General features: G+C 47.3%; 2 protein-coding genes across 8 annotated transcripts in view; one reads left to right on the top strand and one right to left on the bottom strand.

The window, feature by feature from the left end:
• Nucleotides 1-11006, bottom strand: Znf2 (zinc finger protein 2). 6 transcript variants are annotated; one of them, XM_016005017.3, is made up of 5 exons: nt 10886-11006; nt 6968-7016; nt 6443-6569; nt 4174-4287; nt 1-3690 (listed from the first exon to the last, which is right to left on the bottom strand). In XM_016005017.3, the coding sequence occupies exons 2-5, from the start codon at nt 6998-7000 to the stop codon at nt 2705-2707; spliced, it is 1260 nt and encodes a 419-aa protein (XP_015860503.2). In that variant the 5' UTR covers nt 7001-7016; nt 10886-11006; the 3' UTR covers nt 1-2704. The 6 variants fall into 6 exon arrangements, with proteins under 6 accessions (XP_015860503.2, XP_042132118.2, XP_042132121.2 ...); XM_042276184.2 differs by having other exon boundaries at nt 10864-10943; XM_042276187.2 differs by having other exon boundaries at nt 6963-7016; nt 10864-10907.
• The window catches only part of Mrps5 (mitochondrial ribosomal protein S5), a 19249-nt gene continuing 6702 nt past the window's right edge, over nt 10882-23428 (top strand). Inside the window, exons 1-6 of one of the 2 annotated variants that reach the window (XM_042276191.2) lie at nt 10882-13587; nt 16866-16949; nt 18098-18235; nt 20763-20888; nt 22002-22235; nt 23275-23309. In XM_042276191.2, the coding sequence (XP_042132125.2) occupies nt 13530-13587; nt 16866-16949; nt 18098-18235; nt 20763-20888; nt 22002-22235; nt 23275-23309 (675 nt within the window). In that variant the 5' untranslated portion in view covers nt 10882-13529. The other variant, XM_076570591.1, reaches the window with a different exon arrangement.

Consider the following 23428-nt stretch of genomic DNA (forward strand, 5'->3'; position numbering starts at 1 on the left):
ACAAGTGTGCCAATAGTTCCCTTTAGTTTTTACTTGACATTATGAAACATTACGTATTCTCTACACACAGTTCCTGTGGTATTTTTAAGCTGCTTATAAATTACATAATACACACATACAATATATTCCCTGACACTTTTCTGCTTTAAGAGAGACCAAAATAAATTTATGTTTAGTAGCATGGGAGAGGACTATTTGGCAATTCTGCTTCCTCTCAGTTCCACTTTGATCAACTGGAATACACATGACTTTTTCCAGGCCTTACCTTGCAAAAAGGGAATACTGATTCCCAAAGTCAAGGTTGACTTGTATCTGACTTTTAATACAATAAAAATACAGAGTTTCACCTAGGAAATAGATGCATTTGGGTACTCAGGTGTTGCTTTTTATCTAAGTTGTTCTATTTACTGAGTCAATAAAGACCTGGGAGTCAGATTTTGGGGTGAAAACCTGCCAGATCAGAGAAGCAACCAGCTGAACTTTCTGTTTGGCCGGAGACTCAGGAGGATAACTTCTCTCCATACCATCCAAAAACAAGAAGAACCGTGAATCTCTAAGTCCACCCTACTTCCTGTGTGTGTCTCTATCCATCTTCCCAGGTCCTCCTTACGCCCTATGGCTAATTCTTGTCAACTAATCACTGACTCTGTCCCCTGCTCCCAGTTAACTTGATTAACGCGGTTTCAAAGTTTCACAGTGTGATCAAATATCCTGCAACACCCAGGACCTGAAGTTTGGTGATGGGGGAGTGTATTAAAGAAGATTTTAAATATCCAGAGATATTTTATTATATAGAGAGCTATTTTAGATCTGGAATAATGGGCAGAAAGGGGCCATGTGGCTTTCACACAGACTAAGCTAAGTGATATGCAAAACGCAGTGGCTTCAAGTGTCATCCAAATATCAAGGTGCCTGCTTGTGTCCCTAGCCTTCAGGTGTGGATTCTGACTCTAGAAGCGACTGTATTGGCACCTAGATGATAAGAATATCCTTCAGCTTTCTTCCTTATTCGTAATGTGTGGGTCCCATGTGGTATAGATTGGTATCACTGAATGGACAGAATGATACACACCAGATGAGAGACACAGGTCTTTGTTTATCTAGGCTTCTTTGTTACTGTACCATAGCTTAGTATAGATCTCTTGAGCAGTGAAGAAGGAAGAAATAGAACTTGGAAGTGACTACTAGGATGCTATATGCTGGATTATGAAAACTCAGGAGGTGGACCCAAGCAGGGTTTGAATACGTTTGGTATTCATTAGATAAACATTTATTGAGCAACCTAATGTTTGCAAGGCACTGTGTAAGATTCAGAGATCTATTAAATCACACCTCCAAGTGCTTACAATCCAGTTGAGAAGACAATTCAGGTATATGAATTATAAGACAAAAGTTAAGAGCATGCTTAATAGAAACGCTGAAGGCAGACCCATACTAAAGAGCTGGTTTCACCTTTTGTTGTCTAGGGTATGTTCCTAATCTGTCTAAACTTCAGCATGCTCATCTGTGAAATTCAGGTAGCAAAAGGATCTGTTTCACAGCATGAGGGCCAGCTGATCTTGTCCTTGAGTGGAAAGTGGTGGTTTGAATGAGACTGGCCCCCACAGGCTCTTTGAATGTTTGGGTCCCAGCTGGTGGGGTGTTTAGAAAGGATTAGGGAGTGTGGCTTTGTTAGAGGAGATGTGTCACTGGGGGTGGGCTTTGAAGTCTCAAAAGCCCATGCCAAGGTCAGTGTATCAGTGTGTCTGTCTGTCTGTCTGTCTGTCCCTATATCTTGGCCTACTGCTTGTGAATCAGATATGAACTCTCAGCTACTGCTCCAGCACCATGCTGTTGCCATGCTCCTTGCCACGATGGTCACAGAGTCACCCTCTGAAACTGTAAGCAAGCCCCTAGTTAAAAGCTTTCTTTTGTAAGTTGCCCTGGTTATCATGTCTCTACACAGCAATAAAAAAGTAACTAAAGAGACACCTGGCTTCACCTTGTGTCACCCAGAGTATGTCACCTAATCTCTCTAAACTTTATTGTGCTCACCTGTGAAAGTCAGACAGCAAAAGGACCTGTTTCACAGACTTAGTTAGAGGATCAGTCACTCTAGCCCTTCCAAAATCCTCTGCTGAGTGTTTGCCCCAGGATAAGTGCTTAGTAAGTGCTACCACTACTACCAGTACCAAGAGGGCTAAATGCTAGGGCACAAGAGAACAAGGTCTGTGTTCCAAGAAGGACTAAAAGCTATAGAAACTTCTGGAGAAAATGGTCTTCTCGCATACTCGTGACACTCCCCCCCGTAATAGCCTGCAGCTATTTCAAGGGCAGTGACAAGGGACCTACGTTCTCCTGAGGTTATGCCTGCAGCCTCCCCTCCTAACATCCATCCTGCTGCCTGACCGTCGCCCCAACTTCCTTTCGCAGTGCTGGGGATGAACAGCAGGCCTCACACTTACTGGGTGCTGTTCTGTCACTGAGCTACACCCAGCCCCCGTCCAAAACTCTGAATCTGGAGATTCATGGTCTAGTTTTCCGCACTCCACATCGGTTCAGTAGCACAGTAGGTGTGCTGTTTACTCAGACACCGTGGAGCAGAGGTGGGACCCACAAGGGCAGCCGGAGTAGGCGGAAGGAGCAAAGGCTGGGTTTGTAGGTGACAGGGAGACCTGCCAAGTTTACAGGCAGGCCCTTTGCGTAGCTCACGCTTCTCCCCTGGTCAGTCCGTCCCTTGCTTGGCATAACGCCTCTGATGCTGAATAACTGAGGACTTGAAGCTGAACTCTTTTCCACACACACTACACTCAAAGGGTTTCTCCCCTGTATGGACTCTCTGGTGCTGTGTGAGCCGGCACCTCTGGCTGAAGGCTTTCCCACACTCGCTGCACTCATATGGCTTGTCTCCAGTGTGTATCTTCTGGTGCTGCGTGAGAGAAGATCGGTCGAAGAAAGCTTTGCCACACTCGCTGCACTGGTGGTGTGGCTCCCCGGCATGCGCTTTCTGGTGTCTGTTTAGGGAGGAGACACCGTAGAACGCTTTCCCGCACTCACTGCATTCATATGGCTTCCGGCCAGTGTGGATCAGCTGGTGACGGCTGAGAATGCTTTTCTGGCTAAAGGCTTTCCCACACTGCTGACATTCATAGGGGCTCTCCCCAGTGTGAATTCTCTGGTGGCGAGTAAGGGACGATCGGTCGAAGAAGGCCTTGCCACACTCGTTGCACTTGAAAGGCTTCTCTCCTGTGTGGATCCGCTGATGCACGGTGAGGGAGGATCGGTCGAAGAAGGCTTTACCACATGCACTGCACTCGTACGGGCTCTCTCCCGTGTGGGCCATCAGATGTCTGCTGAGACTGCTCCTGTGACTGAAGGCCTTCCCGCACTCAGGGCAGGCATAGGGCTTCTCGCCGGTGTGAGTTCTCTGGTGGCGGATGAGTGAGGAATGGTCAAAGAAGCTCTTCCCACAGTCACTACACTCCTGGTCTTGGTGTTTAGTGAGGATTTTCTTGGCTGGGGCTGACCTCCGCTGCAAGCTTTTGTCCGAGGAAAGGGGTTTCTTGCCAGTCTCTGCTTTAGGACTTTCTGGTTCCAACCCACCTGCTAGTGCTTGGACTTCAAGTTCAGGGCAGAGAGGACTTGGCCTTCTACAGCTTTCTCTCAGCGTTCCTTCTGAAGCAGCTGGGATCTTGGGCTTAGTCTCCCAGTCTGCAACAAAGAGAAAACTCAGATGCAGTTTCTTCTCTGGACTGGGGGACAATGACAGAGGGGGAAGATGCTACGTCAGAGGTAAAGGTCACACTTGGTCACAGCACAGCTCACTTCCCAGACGGTCTTACATCCTGGGAAAGCCTAAGGCTTGGGAATAAAGGAGGAGGCAGGAAAGGGCTGCTACAACAGACTTCTCAGAACACAGGAGAACAGCTCTGGGAGTGGGGCCAATATCTTAGTTAGGGTAGGCTGAACAGAGACCTGGGAGACCAATAAAAAGAAAAGAGGTGTACACAGGCAAGGTGACAATTCTGAGAACCAAGCTGATGAATACAGATAACTAATATGTTGATGTATAAAAGGGGGAACCAGAGAATTGATGAGTAACAGGAAGGAAACATGCAAACAGACAACTTGAATTTGAGAAAGGGGTGACCCCTAATATTCCTCCATACCCAAATAACAAACAAATTTGTTTACCTAGGGAGACATTCTCTGGCCATTCTTTCTCCTCAGATCCATGATGACCCTGTGTCCATGGCTCGTCCCTTCTCTTCAACTGAAGAATCACATCAGGTTGAGGCACGGGAAGCCCTGCTCATGGAGAAAACGTAAGGCAGGTGGTTGCTGTGATGAAAATACCTAACCATTCCAAAACTTAATCCTGGCATCTAAGCCTATACTCTTCCAGAAATGCAGAATGCAGACCCAAGACACCTCTGAGGGAAGGTCAGGACTGAGGCTCTTGAAAGGAAGTGACGCCAGGCACCAGGACAATGCCCACAGAAGTCACCTCTATTCACAGGCAGCCTACGGAAGCTCTCCATCTGGACACTGGCAGCATAGAGGTTCTTGGCTCCATACGTGAGAATAAGAAAAAAAAGGATCATCTTGACTGAAAAGCATAAAGAGGGAACTCAATTTTGTTTGTTTGCTCATATTTAGTATATTGCTTTTATGGAAAAAAAAATCAGTTGTATTCACTGTAGGAAAATTAGAGTTATCTTCAAGTAAAAAGGAAAAATCACCTTTCATGTTTTCTACTAATATTTCTTTCTTTTTCTTCATTTTGATGCTGAAAGGCCTTATATGTGACGTGTTAAAGACTGGATAGTGGGGGGCTGGTGAGATGTCTTAGTGGGTACACCAGGCCTGCTGAACTGGGTCACTCCCTAGAACCCACATGTTAAAGGAGAGAACCCACTCCCTCAAGTTGTCCTTTCATCTCCACACACATGCTCTTGAACATGTTATGCCCCAAGTAAATAAAGAAGAAATGTAATGAAATGTTACAAGAACTTTAAAAAATTGAATAAGGAAATACTGCTGACTTGTAAACTGAAGTTCTTTTCATGTAGTAAATTTAAAACATTAATTTTATTTAGCACAGATTTTCTACAATGTTTTAATAGCTATATGATAGTACATTGTATGGATAAACAATTTAGGAAATCCCTACCGACAGACATTTTTCTATTTTTAATGTTTTGCTATTAATACACAATAATAGTACGGAAACTGTCTCCTGGTGTGCTGTATGAACTGGCAATCCTATGACATTCCTTGGATCAATTTCTAGAAGCAATCATATCCATAGCCACATGAATAAAATTAGATCCCACTCCTGGAAACACCTGAGCTCTAGGTTCCCCATGCACAGGGTTCCACCTTGGGAGATAAGGGAGACAGGTATGTTCTTCCTGGGCCTGAGAAGCATCAGTCTGGTGTGTACTGGTTCCCTTTTTGGCAGACTGACCACACCCATCCCTTCCTGTGCCTTCTGGTCTTTGACCTAAGGAATTCCATACTTCTATGTAAGCCCCTGACAAAAAGTCAGGATCTTCCTTGATCCCAACCGAAAAATCTGTTCTGTTTGGGATATGACTTGACCTGATTAAGCTAATTCAGAAGGTGATGATCTATGCGTGCATGCGTGCGTGCATGCGTGCGTGCCTGTGTGTGTACATGTCTCATGCTAGGAAACACTCTACCACTTAGCTACATCCTCAGCCCACTATTGGCTTTTTGATATACATCTGCAACATGAATGTGACTGTTATCTGCTTTTGTATCTGGGTACTCCTGCTTCCAGCGTGGCCAAGACTACAGGTACACACCACTGCGCTTGGCTTCAGCCTCTTATTCTGGAAGCTTCTAGGAGTTCCTTATTATCTGTAGGGACTTCACTTTACTTTACTAACAGTTGACATTAACAACAGCTCTTAATTTCCCCCTAGCCCCATAAATATAATTACAAAGTGCCTTTTATGGGTATCTAAGATTGTCATTAAGACAAATTTTCAAAATCAAGCACATCTCTGATGACCTCTCTCCTTTTTACAAGGGCACTTCTTTGTCCTTCTCTGGCTTCCACGAAATGACAGGCATCTCCTCTCACCAAGATGGCTCCTTGTCTACCAGATGGAACTGAGGACATTACCTGCTGGCATGCCAGGAGAAAACCTGGACACATTAACTCCTGCTTGCTGTGTCTGGACAGCCAGGTCTGTACTCTGCCCTGTCCTCTAGACTGACTTCTGTTTTGTGGAAGCAAGCTGCTGAACAAGCAGGCCTGTGGTTGTCCAGTGCTGTTAACACCAGGCAGCCCACCTGTCCAGGGCTGGGGTCGCCAGCTAAGCACCTAAAAGCTGCCTTCTTTGGCGCTTTAGTCTGTCAAGTGAACTCAGGTGGAGGGGTCAAAGAGGTAGCAATCTCCAGCCTATGTGACCCACACTGGAAGCCTCCTTACCCAGTGAGATGATGCTCTCATAGTTCTCCAGCATCACTGCCTTGTAGAGTGCCCGCTGCACAGGGACCAGATGCCTCCACTCTTCATCTGTGAAAGTCACGGCTACATCTTCAAATGTCACCGACGTCTGAAAACACAACCACACCCCCTTACGACCCTTTCCTTTCTTGTCCGTTTTGCTTTTCTGGAGACAGTCTAACTCTGGGTGCTCTATAGCATGGACCACAAACTCCAGCCTAACCCAACACTCTTTGGTGTGTGGGGGCTGACTCTCAGTCCATAACTGGCTGCACTAAAGGGACAATCAAGACGGAACCACTGATTCCAGAGTCCTCCAGGCAGGCCTGTTTTGTCAGCTTTGGGGAAAGCCACAAGCTCACGGTGCTGAAGGTCATCTTACTTTGGAGCCCTTCATTGGCCAAAGGGTGGAGGGTTGTAAAGGAAGACGCTCAGGATAAGGAAAGAGAAGTGACTACATTTTGGCATCAAATAACAGCAGTTCAGAAATAAAAATGCCCACCTCACCTGGCATCTGGTCGGTGGGGACACAGCGGCCATTCCCTCCTATGCGGTCCTGGTAGGGAAGAACAGAGGACCAGAGAGGAAAAAGTGGGGGGGGGGAGAAGGTATGAGAACGAGCAGTTCTGGTCCACGAGGCAAGCTCCCCCCATATTCCAGTGAGCAATGCAGCACCTTACAAAGAGCAAAGAAAGCAAGGCCAAGGGCACTCTCTGCTGATTGCAGAGTTAGAACAAAAGCCATGGGCTTGGAAACCACAGCAGTGTCTGTTGTACCATTATCTTCAGGGCAGAGTTTTGTTCCCAGGAGTCAGAACACAGCAAGATTCATACGATATTTAGATATTCACATTTAATGTTGTCCTGAATGCTTAATGAGCTAAAGCCATAAGCAACTTTACAAATGACTATATGGATAAGATAAATAAAAACTGTAGCCTCTTTAGAGGAGTAGCATTCCATTTACAGCTCTTCCTAATGAAGCATCCATCTTTGATACTATAAGACTCTTTATCTCGTTTCTAGAACCACACTGATCATATCACAACTGGGCAATCAGTGAGTAACCAATTAGTAACTAGCAATTAGTGAGAAATTAACTGGCCTACTAGAAACATCCTTGTTTGCTTTCTCTTGCTCTGAGGAGACATTGACAAAAAGCAACTCAGGGAGGAGAGGATTTATATATGGCCCACAGGTTACAGTCCATTCCCAAGGGAAGCATAGGCAGGAACCTGGGGGCAGACACTGAAGCAGAGACCACGGAGGAACACTGCTTACTGGCTCGCTCAGCTACTTTCTCATACAGCCCAGGCCTACTTTCCCAGGGCTGGCATTATCCACAATGGACTGGGCCTGCCTATATTAATTGTCAATTAAAAAAATGCCCCATCCTCCTGGTGGTGGTGGTGGTGGTGGTGCACGCTTTTGAGCTCAGCATTTGGGTGGCAGAGGCAGGCAGATCTCTCTGAGTTCCCACGTTTGAGGCCAGCCTGGCCAACAGAGTGAGTACCATGACAGCCAGGGCTACAGAGAGAAACCCTGTCTTGAGAAAAAAGAAAGAAAATACCCCCATGCAAACGTGCTTACAGGCCCATCTGATGGAGGCAACTCAATTGAGATTCTCTTTTCCCAAGTATGTCTAAGTTTGTATCCAGTTAATAAAAACTATGACAGAAATGATCCGGTATGAAAAGATGACATCCTTCTTAGTGGCCATGAATTAAAGTGTTGGGACAACATGCAGGTGATGAGTCAAAAAGACATCAAGAGGTACTGCAGAAGCCTCAGGGACCAGGGGAGCAGTTACCAGGAGACAGAACCAATGGACGTGGCTCACATTAGTGGTGAAACGCTGGGGCTCACACTGGTTCAAGTTGAAAGGAAGGGAGCTCCAGTTCCCACACACTGCAGCTTTACTTATCCTTGGATTTCCAGAAGATTTGTCTTCTTCCATCTCCCTTCTTGTAAGTCAGATGCTAAATGCATCTCACCTTCTCACAATTCAGAGTCTAATTAGAGCCTAGTGGGTGTGGTAGTGCACATACTTGCAATCTCAGCACTCAAGAAGCTGAGGTAAGACTGCTGCATACTGAGTTCAAGGCCAGCCTGAGCTACATACGAAACACCACATCGATTCTTGCCCCTATAAAAGGAGTTTAATTAAAATAACAGTGAAAGCAAAAATTAGGGGAACTCCTGGTGGGTTGGGGAGATAGTATGTACGCTTCTGAGAAGGAAGAGAAAATGTGTATCTGTGGCTCACTGACCACTTTATTGCAGCCATAGGAACACGTCACCACTCCCTGTGATTCATTCATCTACCTACTTAATCAGCATTTATTTAGTACCAACTACACCAAGCACAAACCCTGCAAGACACTCCCCGACCTCCAAGAGCGAGCGACAGCTTTATACAAAGAACAAAGAAACATTTACTCTAGGATGGTATGTAAAGAGATGCAGGGCAAGCGGTCAGGACTTTGAAGAGGCTCCCCGAGCCCAGGGAGGAAGGACTGAGGGAGAAATGCTGCAGCTTTCTTGGCACAACTGGGATCTACAGTTTTGCTGTGAGGGAGGAACATGATAGACAAGGAAAACCTTGAGTAAAAATAAGAGGCAGATCCTTATCACCTAAAGGATTACTACTGAAATTAGATAAGAGGAAGTCTTAGTCAGGAACAATACTGGAGAAAAGATGAGCCTGGAGACACCAGCAGAGGTCAAACTACGTCAATAGGAGCTGGGGATGGGGGGGGGAGGGCGCTGAGCATGGGGGGGGGCACTGAGCATGGGTGGGGGGTGTTGAGCATGGTTGTATCCTCATTAGAGATGTACTTTAGAAAGAGCATTGTGATGAATAGCAAGGGCTTTCAAGCACAGACATTCTCAGATTGGCCAATTCTCTTCTAGGAATTTATTCTAGAACTAAAAGAGAATAGTTACGGAGCTTTTAATTAACCATCGTCAACACATCTTTATTGAAGGTTCTCTGCCAGCCAGATTCTTAAGCAATTACATATATCATCCCATTTAATCTTTAAACAGTGCAACTAAAATGTGAACTCCATTAAGCATCTACAACAGGAAACTTGATTAAATAATTTACTGCCTAGAGACTAGACACACAATGGAGCTCTATGAAACATCACCCTAACTAGTACTGCTGAGCACTTGCTCTCCTGAGGCTCTTGCTAAGTGCTTTTAATAAGGATAATTTAATCCCATCCTCATACATCAAGAGAGGGACTATAGGGTATTCAGGCTTTGTAAAAGGCTGGGGCAGAATTTGAAAAGGTCTGCCTGGAAGCTTTTACTTCTATGTTATAATTTACTTTCATCAAAAGACAGCCACAAAGTTAAGCAGATCTTTAAACTAAAATAGAAAATCCTGAAACGCATCCCAACATTTTGGGAAGCTTTATAATGCATGACTGAAGCTTCATGGAAAACAAGTATGGTGACATATACCTGCAATGCCTGCACTTGGAAGGCTGAAGTAGGAGATCTGCTGGCTTACCACCAGGGTAGGCTACAAAATAAGGCCGTATCTCAAACGCAATAAATGTAAAAACAAAAACTAGGGGAAAGGTCACCGGTAAACTGCAAACAACTCCAATGGAGTAATAGACAACTCGTCATCACACGGACCTCTAGACATATGATGGTTGTCGGTGTCGGTGGTTGGTCCAAAGTTGGGATGTTCGACTTTATGATGATCAGAATGTTACTTCTAGAACTGTTCCTCAAAACTTCGTTTGTGTTGATCTCATTTAAGACCACACAATACCCTGCTTGGTGGGTCTTACCCTGATACCCCGGGTCTTGTCTGGCCTCAATATAGTTCCTTCACTTTTATTTCCACTACTCCTTGGCAGTGCACTCTAGTCAAAATCATCTCAAATCTGCCTGAAGTCATTTGCTATTTCCTTTCGGGTTTTCTTCACCCCAAATCCGGCCTCCTCTACGAACACCCTAACCTCATGTGAGGACATTCCCGTGCAGGCTGGGGATGAGGAGCGAAAGACACAACGTGAGACGTTTTCTAGGGGACTGGGTGAGAGTAGAGTGGGCACCCTTAGATGTAGGGTCGGTACCACCTACATTCATGAAGCACCCATGAAGGGAAGAAGGAACTAGAGGAAGACGGGGGAGGACTGGGACCTCCAACTTGGAAGTACAGGATTCTGACACACAGTGGGCGTACCACAAAGACACTGGTAGCCCTGTCTATGTCCTAAGGAACCTACGCACACTGGGCGGGACGACTCTCCGTCCCAGGCTCTCGCGCAAGCCAGCTCCATCAGGTCACGCCCACTAGTCCTCCCCCAAGTCCCCAGGGTTCCCTTCTCTCCGCCGCTGCGTCCACTCGGCATCTCGAAGACCTAGACCCGCAGCCCTCACCTTCCGCAAGAGTACTGGGTACCTGCGAACGACGTACCGCCTCGGGTCGGGAAGGCAGTGCGCCTGCGCGATGGTCTTCCGCCTCTGGGCTCCAATCAATGTGCTGCCTTCGCATGGACTCCATTTCCCAGAAGTCTCGACAGCCGGCGCGCCTTAAGATGACGCGTAAAAAAAAACTGCACAAGCTTGCACTCCAGATCCGTGGTGCTGAAGCAGGCTGTGTGTGCGCGCGCTCCTAAACCCGGAGACCCGCTGTCCGGTGAAGGCGGACCTGAGTAGTGCAGCGAGGAGGAGGGTCCTAAGACAGCGCAAGTCCTGTCTCTGGTTTGCCAGCTTGCCTGTCTTTTCTGAAAGCCAGGGTTCCCAGTTCTTAGTCATCTTTCAGTGGACTGCCCCAGATGCTCGACACACCTGTTGCTGTGGTTCTTCAAGAATTCTTAGGCAGTTTTCACTATTTTGGTCGGCACCTTGGGGAATTTACACTCAACTCTGTAACCACAATCCTGTTTGAGGATGACCTCCTTTCTACTGCTTCAGACAATATGTACGGACTTTAAACTTTGTAGCACAAAAAGGATGCAGAGTTTCTAGGGAAAGACTCAACTTGTGAGACAAAAAAGTCAGTTACTGAATCTTAGCCCCAGGATATCTGAAATAAGAGACATGTTAGGGCTTTTCTGGAACTAACAGGGTACTGCAGAATATGGATTGAAGCATTTAAAAAAATAGCCAGGCCAGTCTCTGAGAAACTAAATGGGGACCCCAAATCCATACCAAGGAACAATCCCTAAGAAAGTCCTGGCACCGGGCTTCCCAAAGAGGATAGGCTCTTCAGCAGCACATTACAAACAAAAACAAAACAAAACAAACAACAAACAACAACAACAAAAAACAGGGTCAATAACTGTCCTCAACTGGCCATTGGATCACTCTCTGTACTCTCCTAAGAACTTGATCTCTTCGGCTATTACGTAGACACCTCCAATATCAGTCTTTCTTAAGGATGCACATAGAATTAGCAAAGAAGCAAATTCTTCTACTAAGTAACCACACACCTCCCTGGTGTTACATGTCCATGCTGCTATCCTGAAGGAAAGAGCTTTACCGAACTCCAAGAGAGCTTCCATCAAATATTGACCACAGGTTTTGTCTCTCATGTATGCCATTTAGGAAACTCCCCAGTGTTGCCATGTCTGCTACAGGGCACACCAAAGGGACGACTCACTTGTCACTGGAGGGAATGGATTAGATCACTAGACTGCCAAGGTCGCAGCCCTGGTGCCTAACTTTTGCTGGCCCCTTTCCCCTCTATCGAGGATAGCTTGTAAGCCCCAGTCTGCCCCTACCGCAATGGAGAGGGCAGCTGTGAAGGGTTCCTCTGTAATCCCGAAGGAAGGCTACATATGGAAATCCTCAACTATGTTCTCCAAGTCTTCAGTGGAAGCTTGTAAAGTGGCTCCATGATTCTTTGGTCGGGCAAGGTCAGGAGAAACACACAATCTCCTATTCTTAGGAAAGGGACTCTTTTATTCCATTCCTGAGTTACCAGGGGCTGCGTGTGCTTCAGAAAATCTCTTTTTGTGACCATGCACAGACATGGTCACTACCCCATGACAGCTTTAGAGATGTAGTTCACTGAGCTCCCCACCTGCCAAGTCTTCAATTGCCTACTGGGCTTCACGGATACCCTCGCTGAGTGAACTGAAGCCTTTCCTGTCTATGCTGGAAAGGCTTGGGAAGTAGCCAAGGCACTCTCATAAGCAATTCTCCCCCATTTTTGAACTCGGCCAGAATCTCCAGGTGTTTCAAATCATGACCAAAATATTAGATAGCAAATACTTAACAACTTGCTTGACAACCATCGCCCTCAGGAAAGGCAGAAGCCTTCCAAGATATGCTGGAGACGCTAATAAGAAAACCGCAGTGTTTTTATTGCCGTGACAAAATTTCACCAATACACTGTGACCAGGGCGACTTAAAAATAGTTTATTGGAGGCTCACCTTTTCGGAGGAGGAGTCCAGGACCATCACATGTGACTCGTTTGGGCAAGCAGGGATAGTGTAAAGCCATGACCAGGTGAGGTAAAAAAAATGACATGGCCTGGGGCTGGACATGCGTGTGTGAACAACCTCTACCAAGAGTACACCACTGAGTCTGAAATCGAGGGCAACGTAATGTTTAGTAAACTTGAGGTCTTCCCTGGAGTTAGGTACGAACTTCCTAAACTTGGTCTCATTCACTCTCTGCATCATCCTTCCTGCTGTTCCCAGACTGTCTCCTGGCTCAGCCGCACGGGCTTCCTCAGGACACAACAGCCATCTCCGGGCTTCCTCAGGACACACCAACCATCGGTGGGATCTGACGGATTCGACCATTACCCGAGATGAGAACCAGAGCTAGCCCCGCCCTCTCCCCGCCCCTGCCTGGGGTCCTAGCGCGAGGCCCCCCGCGAAGCTGTCCGTGGCTGAGCCTGACTCGGGTTCCTTTGTGGTCCAGGTGGACAATTTCTCGACCCCACCGTGTGCGCTGAACGCTGGCCCTCGAGTCTCAGCACAACGCCTTGCGCTGATGACGGACGTCTGACGAGGCGCGGTCGCAGCCGGTCGCGGCAGGCGGCGGGGAAGGCTGTCCCGGAGACAGGCGGCGTCGCTGCTCCGGCTCCAGCATGGCGGCGGCCGTGCGCGCTGCGGGCTGTCTCCCCGCGCTGTGTGGCGTGCCGGCAGGTGAGCGCTGGGACCCGGGCTGTAAGCGCGCGCCATCAGGGTGCTTTCCCTCGGGTCTGCGAGGTTCCGGGTCGAGGGGGCGCAAGACGTCGCTGGGCCCCTGATCCTGGTCTCCCATTCGGGTCGGGCAGGCTGTGTGTGTGACCTTGCGCGCCTTCTCCCCTTCTCTGGGTCTTGAGGTTATAGAAAGCGACTGGACTCTGCTCTCAGCCAGGAGAACCTCTCGAGCCCACCCGGAGAGGAGGAGCAGGAGGAGCAAGCACCATCTATGGCTCCTGGGGGTGATGTCAATCCCGGCTTCGAGGCCGAGGGCCGCCAGCGAAGCTCAAAACTAAAGGATCGTCCTCTTGCCGGGTCCGTTAGATTAACTAGCTGTCATTTCAGCGCCCGGGCCGATCCGCTTGTCGGAATGTCACCGTTTTCCTCCCTCCCTTCTCAGTTGTCTGCAGTTCTCTAGCTTAGCGTTGGCCTGCGGGGATGGCTTCGCGATCGACAGCGTCCTGTTGTATCAAGCCCACCGCCCAGGCCCTGCAAGTTAATTTGGTTGCAGTGTGTGGCCCGAAATCCCTTGGTGGGGTATGTGACGTGAGGCTGCATTTGTTTTGCCGGCGCTGTAACAATCTCCTTAATGCCTCTGCCGAATAGTGGGTTGTGGCCTTCGGTCACAGGGGCTTGCTTACCCGTGTGCCGGAAACGATCTTAAGCTGTTCATGATTTTATACCTCCATTTCCTCCTCAGAGTGCCTTTATGATTCTGTTGTATTCTCAAACCACCCCCACCCCACCCCCGCGCCCACCTTTTTTGTTTTTGAGACAAAGTCTCCCAATTTATAAGCCTCCCGCCTCAGCTCCTAAACGCTAGAGTTTCAGTTGTTTTTACTATCAGACTCAGCCTCATTATTCTTGTTTTATAGATGAGGGAATTACAGAGATGGGAAACTTGCTCACAGATTAAGATTTAAAACTTTGCACCCATGATGCCTTGCTCCAAGCCTCTCCCCTCTTTGTGTAACTCCCCTTTTTTTGGGGGGGGGGTACCAGCTTTATTGACATAAATTAGCATAAAGCACCCATCTGAAGTGTACACTTCAGTTTAGTTTTTTTTTTTTTAAAAAAACTTTTTGTTTTTTGTTTTTTCGAGACAGGGTTTCTCAGTGTAGCTTTGGAGCCTGTCCTGGACCTCACTTTGTAGACCAGGCTGCTCTCGAACTCACAAAGATTCGCCTGGCTCTGCCTCCCGAGTGCTGGGATTAAAGGCATGCGCTACCACTGCCCAGCCTGAAAAACTGCTTTTTAACTGTTGTGTTCATCCCCTCCAATCTCTCAATAATCCTCAACACTAGGCAACTACTGATCTATTTCCTATCTGTCTGTAGCTTGCCTGTTCTGGACATTTTTTATAAACAGAATCAAAAGATACCTGCAGTGCTGTCGGACTTATCCAGGCTGTGACATACCAGTCCCATGTTGCTTGTGACCCAATAATATGCTTGTGTCGATGTACCACATTTTGTTTATCTATTCATTGGTTGATGAACATTTGAGCCGTTTCCATCTTTGGCTATCAGGACTGATGTTAAAGTATTTGAGAGCTGTGTTTTTGTCTATGCCTATGTCCATCCTCTCTTGTGTACATTTCCTGGAAGTGGAATTGCTGGTTGCAGCAATGACTCCATGTTTACGGAGCTGCCAAGTAGCTATACCATTTTACAGCTCCAGCACAATGTAGGGGTTCCGGTTTCTCTGTGCCAAAACTTGTTATTGTCTGTTCTGTGCAGATAGCCAAGCCAGTGGTGTGACAATGTACTAATTTTGTGGCTTTGATTTCTAGTGAGCTTGTTTTCATGTGCTTCTTAACTATTTGCATATGTTCTTGAAGAAATGTTTGTTCAAATCTTTTGTCTGTGTATGTGTACGTGTGTGTGTGTACACGTGTGTGTGTGTGTGTGTGTGTGTGTGTGTGTGTGTGTACACTGAAGATTGAACCTTAGGTAAAGGCATGTCCAGACTGTGGCCTGAGGGCGGCTGTGAGTGTGGTCCCGTTCAAAACTGTAAACATCTTTAAAACATACGATTGTGTGTGTGTGTAACTTGATTGTGTGGTTCTTGACCACAAACTTTGTAGATTTGAGGTCTGTGCCATGTTAAGAGTCAAAGGTTGGGCACACCTGCTAGGAAGGACCTTGTGCATGCTAGGCAAGTGCTCTACCACTGAGCTTTCAGCCTGGGTGTTTGAACAGATGGATCTCATCTGGTGGAGCTGTCTGGGAAGGTTATATGTGCTTAGGAAGCGGAGCCTTGCTGGAGATAGTAGGTGGATAGAGTTGGGCCTCAAAGCTTTATAGTCTGCCTCCACTTCCTGAACTCCGCTTCTGGGCTGTGGATGTGGGGATCTACCATCATGTCATCCTTGTTTGCTACCATATCTCCTCCGTGGTGGACTACATCTCTCCAGAATTGTGTGCCCAACAACTTGCCCAGGCTATTGTTGAACTCACTCTCTAGCTGGGCTTGAACTGTCTATCCTCCTGTCTCAGCCTCAAATAGCTGGGTATATGAACATCCACCAACAGACCTGGCTATTTGTCCATTTTTCAGTTTGGTTGACTTTATTATGGAATTGGAAGACTTATTTGTATTTTCTAGATACAAGTCTCTTGTCAGAGATGGGAAAAAAAAGTATTTTTTGAGATAGGCTCTCATTGTGTATCCCTGGCTAGCCTGGAACTCATTATGTAGATGAGATTGGCCTTGAAGTCACAGAGATTGGCCTGTCTCTGCCTCCAGACTGGGATATGAGACATGGCCCATGAAGAAACATCCTCCCCCCGCCCCCCCCCCCCCAAGACAGGGATTCTCTGTGTAGCTCTGGCTGTTCTGGAACTCACTCTGTAGACCAGGCTGGCCTCAAACTCACAGAGATCCACCTGCCTAGATCTGAAATGCTGGGAAGGGAATTAGGGAAACCTGTTAGGAGATGGGTTATCCTGTGGCTCAATGATGAAGAGGCCTTAGCAAAGGACCAGCAAGGACAGTACAGGGCAGGTGACAGACGGCTTGATACCCAAGGGGATTTCAAAAGGCTTGGAAACTGGGTGGGTTTGAGGGTGAAGGGTGCAGATATCATGTCAACTACTTGGCAAATGGTCATGGACCCAGCTATGGCTTACACTTTGTCTCAATCCTTTTATTCTGTAGGTGTTAATATTCTGTAGACATTACTGTTTAAAGTGTTCCTTTTTATCTCTAAACAAATGTACCCCTCCCCCCATTTACAGGTCATTTCCTGTCTAGGCAGCTCTCTCTAAACACCTTTCCAGCAGCAGCTTCCTTTTGGGCAGTGAAGACCACTCTCAGCCACGGTAAGACTACCACATCTCTGTTCTTGTAAGGTTTGCTTACGATGGGGTAGTTTTGTGACAGGGTCTGGGGTGAGCGCGGCCGTCTAGGGGTACTGCCGAAGCATTCACGTCTAGTTATACATGCTTCAGCTCTCTTCCCCAGAGGCGACTGTAGAGACCGTTTCTTGTCTGTCCTTCTGGAGTGTGGAAGGTACAGTCACAGGTACACCTGCGTTGTTTTTGAACATGAAACAGGATATTCTGCATACTCTGGCATTTTGCTCTGTGGGACGTTTGCAGGTCATTGCACGTTCCCTGGCTGCACCCAGCAGAGGTCACTGTTTTCCCACAGGAGGCTCTGCACTCTTGGATACTGCAGAGAAACGCCACATCCATTGTGAGGAGGAGCTGCAGCTTCTCTAACTAGCACGGGCATTTAGCTTATTTCGTTTTGAAGGTGTCTCAACATTTGACTTTTTAAAAAATGCATTTCTTTTAGTTTTGTCTTTGTGTCTTGGTGTGGGGTATGTACACATGCGTGTAAATGCCTAAGGAGCCAGAAGCATAGGCTCCCGGGAGGAAGAGTCATAGGTGGTTGTGAGACATGTGAAATGGGTGCTGGGAACCAAACCTGGCTTCTTTTTGAGAGTAGTATATGCTCTTAACTGCTAAGCTATCTCTCCAACCCCAAAACATGATTCTCAAGATTTTAGTGACTTGAACAGTTTTTAGAAAGTGTGTGTGTGTACATTCATTCTACTGTGCGTGTGTATGTCATGGGGACTATTTGTAGGAGCTGACTCTCTCCTACCACTTGTGTGGGGTCAAATTCAGGTTGTCAGGTTTGGCAGCAAGTACCTTTAACTGCCCAACCATCCCAACAACCTCAGTGACTTACTTTTTTTTTTTTTTTTTTTTTTTTTTTTTGGTTTTTCGAGACAGGGTTTCTCTGCGTAGCTTTGCGCCTTTCCTGGAGCTCACTTGGTAGCCCAGGCTGGCCTCGAACTCACAGAGATCCGCCTGGCTCTGCCTCCCTGAGTGCTGGGATTAAAGGCGTGCGCCACCACCGCCCGGCTCTCAGTGACTTACTTTTATTAGTGTGATGGTTGGTGTTGGCAGTGGTTTACAGCCATGGGTCTAACACCAGCTTTTGTTCTGTCTGCCTGTAGGCTCTTGGTCACCAAGGGGAACAAAAACCAACCACTGTCTGACCAGCTTGAGCCAGGCGCTGCAGACACAGTGCTGCGTTTCCTCTCCCCTCAGCTGGATGAGCCAGCAGAGCAGACCCTACAGCTTCTTCACCAAATGTATGTAGAATGGTAAACTTCTCCTCTCATGGAACCAGAAAAGAGAAGGTGTTCGTGCCTTCATTATCCTTCTTTCTAAAACAAATATTTTAGTGACTGCCTTACAATGTCCTGTTAAAATAAAAGCATCCCTTGATATACCCATTAGAATTAGCTACATGTCATCATTTGTACAGTTAACAAATTTACTTTGAAGGCCGGGGATGTAGCTAACAAGATGTAAAGTCCTTCATTTGGGGCACCTGAGGTCTTAAAGGTGTTGAATCATGGCCAAATACCCTGCTGATTTAGAGCCAGGCCAAGGGAAAAAATACATTGGTGCTCTTTTCGGTGGCACCTCCTAGGTGGTCGACCGTGTCGAGCTGAGGCTGTCTCCTTCCCAGCCATCAGCTGTGAGAAGCTCACTGAAGTGGGTGATGAATGCCAAGCTTTCTGCCTTCTCTGAGGAGCTCGTGGCCACAGAAGCCGCTGCTGATGCTCTGGGTGAAGAGTGGACGGGCCATGTGGTCCGAATCAGTGGTGGGAATGACAAACGAGGTTTTCCCATGAAGCGGGGTGTCCTGACCCACTGCACAGTCCCCTGCTGTTGAGTAAGGGGCGTTCTTGTTATAGACCAAGGAGAACAGGAGAGAGGAAGTTCAAGTCTGTTCTGGGATGCACTGCAGGTGCCAATCTGAGTGCTCTCAACCTGGTTATTTTTTAAAAAGGAGGGAAGGATATTCCTGGACTGACAGAGCCTCCTGTGCCTTGGCAGTTGGGACTCAAAAGAGCTCACAGGAAATGAAAGTTTTCAGTCTCTGTAAAGAAGTCCCCATATGTATTCAGAAAATCTTAAACAAAGGAGGTAAGAAGCCCAGGACCAAAGCACCAAAGATTGAATGTCTTGTTACTCCACATGCCCTGCAACACAAAAGCCCACATGTTGCTCTGAAGAAACAACACACTAAGAAAAATGAGGAGGAGGCTGCAGAACATGCTAAATTTTTGACCAATGAATGAAGGGAGTCAAAAATGCCCAGTGTCAAGAGACGTAGGCTGTCTTCACTGAGAGCTTCTACTTCTGAGTCCAGTTCAAAAAAAAAAAGTCCTTAAGAGTAACAAGTAAATGATCCAACTTTTAGTCTCAAAACAAAAAACCAAACCAACCCATTGGCTCCTTTTAGTTGTGCCTTTAGCTGAGGAGATAGATCAATCTGGGGAAGGTAATTTTTAGTAACATTATTTTATGAATACTGCTCCTATTTGCGATAATGTCACTGGAGCTCACTTAGGAGGCTAGGCTGGCCAGCAGGCCTCAGGAATCCACCTTCTCTGCTCTCCAGTGCTGGGATTCCAAGCTTGTGCCATTGTGCCTGGCTGTTTGGACGTGGCTTCTGAGGGTCAGATTCATGCCCTCAGGCTTGCAAGGCAAGCACTACCTACTAGGCCATCTTCCCAGCCCTGGCTTCAATTTTTATTATGTTAAGTTCATAATAGAATAAAATCTAGTTACGAAATAGTTGGTGAACTTGGAAAGGTGAAATTTAAATACCAGCAAAATGCAATAAGGATCAACCTAAAGAATTTAGGCATTTACAAGTACAAAGTATTGATTGAGATGCAGGGTAGAAACAGATGTTGGGACCCTAGAAATTGACAAATAGAAATGAATTAGCAGTGCTAGAGTGTGCATGTGTTAAAGGACTCAATGTGACTTAAAATAGTCAAGTATAAACACACACAGGGGATTAGCTATGAAACACTGGATTATCTGTTTTGTATGTAGTTTGAAAGAAAGGGATGGTGGGTATTGACGGAAGAATAGAGCAAACTGTCTAAATGGGGTGTAGGTTCTTATGTGTAAGAAAGCATCCTAGTTAGCTTTACTTGTCAATTTGACAGAGCCTAGAGTCATCTGGGCAGAAAGTCTCAAAGTCAGATTGGCCTGTGGACATGTCGGTGGGGACTGTCTTGATTGTTAATTGACGTAGGAGGGACCAGCCCTCGGGGAGGCACCCAGCCCTAGGTCGGTGGTCCTGGACTATGTCAGAAAGCAAAGGAGGACAAAGCTGCCATTGAGCTAGCCAGCGGTGTTCCTCGACGGTTTCTGCTTCAAGTTCTTGCTTCGATCCCTGCCGGACTTCCCTCAGTGGACTGTGGACTGGACTGGGAGCCACCCCACGGTGCCTCTCCTGAGCTGCTTTGGTCAGAGTGGTTTATCGCCGCAGTGGAGATGAGACCAGGACAGAAGGGTACTGCTTACTCCAGTGATTACTGTGGAGGCAAGAGGACAGGGAAGCAACCAACTCATAGCTGATCAAGGTCAGGCAGACAAGCCTGCCAGCGAGGGGCTCAGGGGGCAGCATAGGCTCCTCTTGGGGTTTCCAGATGTAACTGTGTGGTACCCAGAGAGTGACTTCGTTCTGCTTCTAATGCCACTGCAAGGGTGTACGTGAGGTGGCTTCTCCCAGCCTCCTTTGTTCAAGGAGACCCAGGTGATCGCTGGAACAGCGCAGAGTCTAAGGCAGCCCATCCTGTGCCGTTGCAGTGACAGCAGAGGAACTCTGGAAAGGTGCTTTAGCGGAGACCGGTGCCGGGGCGAGGAAAGGCAGGGGCAAGAGGACCAAGAGGAAGAAGAAGAAGGATTTGAACAGGGGCCAGATCATCGGGGAAGGTACGTTAAAGCTTCTGACCTCCTGTCTTGTGTATCCCAGGCTGCCTTGAACTTGTGATCCTCTTACCTCAGCCTCCCTGGAACTGTGATTACAGGCATGTGCTGGAACTCCCAGCAAATGTGCTAATCTTTGTTTTTAGTATTGCAAAATCACATGCCTGTCTTGTCAGTTAGAAAAGAAAAAAAGCAAGTCTGTAGAGAGCATGGAGCCCCTTTCAGTGCCTGGAGTCTGGTTGCCTCCCCTCTCTCTGCTGTTTTCTTTAATATTTCCATGTTTTTATATAAATGCCTTTCCACAGATAATTTAATCATGCTATATGTTGTGTGCTGTGCGATGGTGAGTTAATTGTCACTTTGACATACTCTGGAGTCACCTGGGAAGAGTCTCAGTGAAGGGTTGTCTAGGTCAGGTTGACCTGTGGGCATGTTTGTGGGGCTCTGTCTTGATTATGTCGGTTAGTGTGGGAAAACTAAAGGCAGGAAGTCTGGGTCCTGGACTTATCGAAAAGGAGGAAGTGAGCCGAGTGCTAGCAAGTGTGTGTGCATTCCTTCTCATTCCGCTCTTGCCTGTGGGTGTGACTGACTAGCTGCCTCCTTGACTTTCTGCAGTGATGGATGGGAACCTGGAACCGTGAGTTAAAACAAACCCTCTTCCAAGCTGCTTTTGTCTGAGTCTTTTATCAGAAAAAAGGAAACCAGGTTATGCTGTCTTAAAATTTGCTTGTTTTTGTCACTAGTTGGTCCTGGAAGAGTCCACATTAGACCTTCGAAAGTGACTTTATTCTTGGATTTCATGAAGAATGTCCCCCACACCAGCGGTGCCATTTGGACCGAACACTTTGATTGTGAAGATTTTGCTTTTCCAATAACATTTGAGTGGATGTGCTCATCCAGGCCCACGTGTGCTTGTCCCCCGTGAGAGTCTTTGGGTAGTGTGGACCGCAGTGATGTAACGTCCTACATTTACAGTGTCCATAGCACACAGTGACATGCTGAGCAGCCATGCTGCTCAGGCTCTACCAGCTCTGGGTTATCCGTTCAGACTGCCTGGCATTTTGATACTGGAAAAGTGAATCTTCCAATTCTTATGTATGAATATTTTTAAATCTTCAGGGCGTTCTGGTTTCCTGTGGCCTGGTCTGAATGTCCCTCTTATGAAAAGTGGAGCAGTCCAGACCATTGGCCAAAGAAGCAGAGAAGAGCAGCAGAAGGTGGAGGCCCACATGACGCAGCAGAGAGAAGAGTGGGAACGGAGGAGGAAGATAAAAGTCAAACGGGCGCGCGGGTGGAGCGGAAGCTCGTGGGGGGGTGTCAGCATCGGCCCCCCAGACCCAGGACCCAACGGAGGTAGCCAAGTTCCCATCTTACTGGCCTTGTGACAGGTGACAGTGCTAGGGTGCTTTTGAAACATATCATTATTATTATTATTATTGCTATCATTATTATTATTATTATTATTATTATTATTTTAACCTTACCTGTTTAGGTTTTACTTTTTCCTGCAAAGGGTTTGAGCATCCTCGAGTAATTTCCCACATTGTTATCCACACTGTGTCATAGGGAACACAGCCGAGGAGCGTGGCTAGAAATTTTCATACTAAGTTAAGCTCGTGCCGTAACCATAACTAAACTCAGTGGTTTGTTTTTTTTTTTTTAAGGAAAATGAAAGACATGAAATGGGAGAGAGATGCGTAGGTAGGAGGGTTTCAAGGCAAGTAGGCAGGGAGAAGAGAGGAGGATGGGCGATTCTGATCAGAGTACATTATACACATGTAGAATTGTCAGTGAATAAAGGGTCATCTTAAAAACTTAAAGACAGGCTATGGCGAATGAGGTGCCAGAGCACCTCATGGCCAGGAGGCTCTGGTGGGACTAGAGGCCATGCGTGTTGAGTGGCTGGGTGCTGTGCCTTGACTTTAGTCCAGCCATGCCCAGTAGTCAGCGTGGCCAGCGAGCTGCACTGATTCAAGGGAGGGAGTGGGGAAAAGGTTGGGGGTTAGAAAGAGACACCTTTGGTGTCTTAAGGCAAACAGTGATCAACGGTCTGGAGCTGATGAGGGCCCTTCGAGCTGGTAAGGCAGAGCCCTGCAGAGCTGGCAGAGGGTGATCCAAGTTCGAAATCAGAGGCAGAGCAGTCTGTTGAGTGTGGGGCCAGGATGTGGCCTTGAGAGGGGTACCTGAGCACCTGAGACTTTTTAACATCAGAGTCTGGGGGGGCAGGGCAGGGTGTAGCTCTGTGGTAGGATGCTTACCTAACAGTCAGGAGGCCCTGGGTTCGGTCCTCATTAATACCCCACCGAAGAAAAAACGTCTGTGACCGTGCCAGAATACTGCCTGCAGTAATACCACAGCGATTCATCTACAGGCCTTTTCTTCCTTCTTGTAGAAACGTACGAAGACTTTGACACCAGGATTCTTGAGGTAGGCACACGGAATTAAGTACCTACCATGCTTCTGGGGAATTGAGATGTGAGGAATGGGTCTGGGGGGAATGGGGCTGGGGGAAAAGGGGCTGGGGGGAAGGGGCTGGGGGGAAGTTT

The sequence above is a fragment of the Peromyscus maniculatus genome, chromosome 4 (assembly GCF_049852395.1).
Source record: "Peromyscus maniculatus bairdii isolate BWxNUB_F1_BW_parent chromosome 4, HU_Pman_BW_mat_3.1, whole genome shotgun sequence".
In the NCBI taxonomy this organism is placed as follows: Eukaryota; Metazoa; Chordata; class Mammalia; order Rodentia; family Cricetidae; genus Peromyscus; species Peromyscus maniculatus.

What these genes read in the sequence shown, in the direction of transcription:
- Znf2 (XM_016005017.3), bottom strand. Translation starts at nt 7,000, where the DNA reads ATGGCCGCTGTGTCCCCACCGACCAGATGCCAG. An exon ending in CCCCACCGACCAGATGCCAG is followed by an intron (nt 6,570 to 6,967) that starts GTGAGGTGGGCA and finishes TTGTGTTTTCAG; the next exon opens with ACGTCGGTGACATTTGAAGA. An exon ending in TGAGAGCATCATCTCACTGG is followed by an intron (nt 4,288 to 6,442) that starts GTAAGGAGGCTT and finishes CTCCATGAGCAG; the next exon opens with GGCTTCCCGTGCCTCAACCT.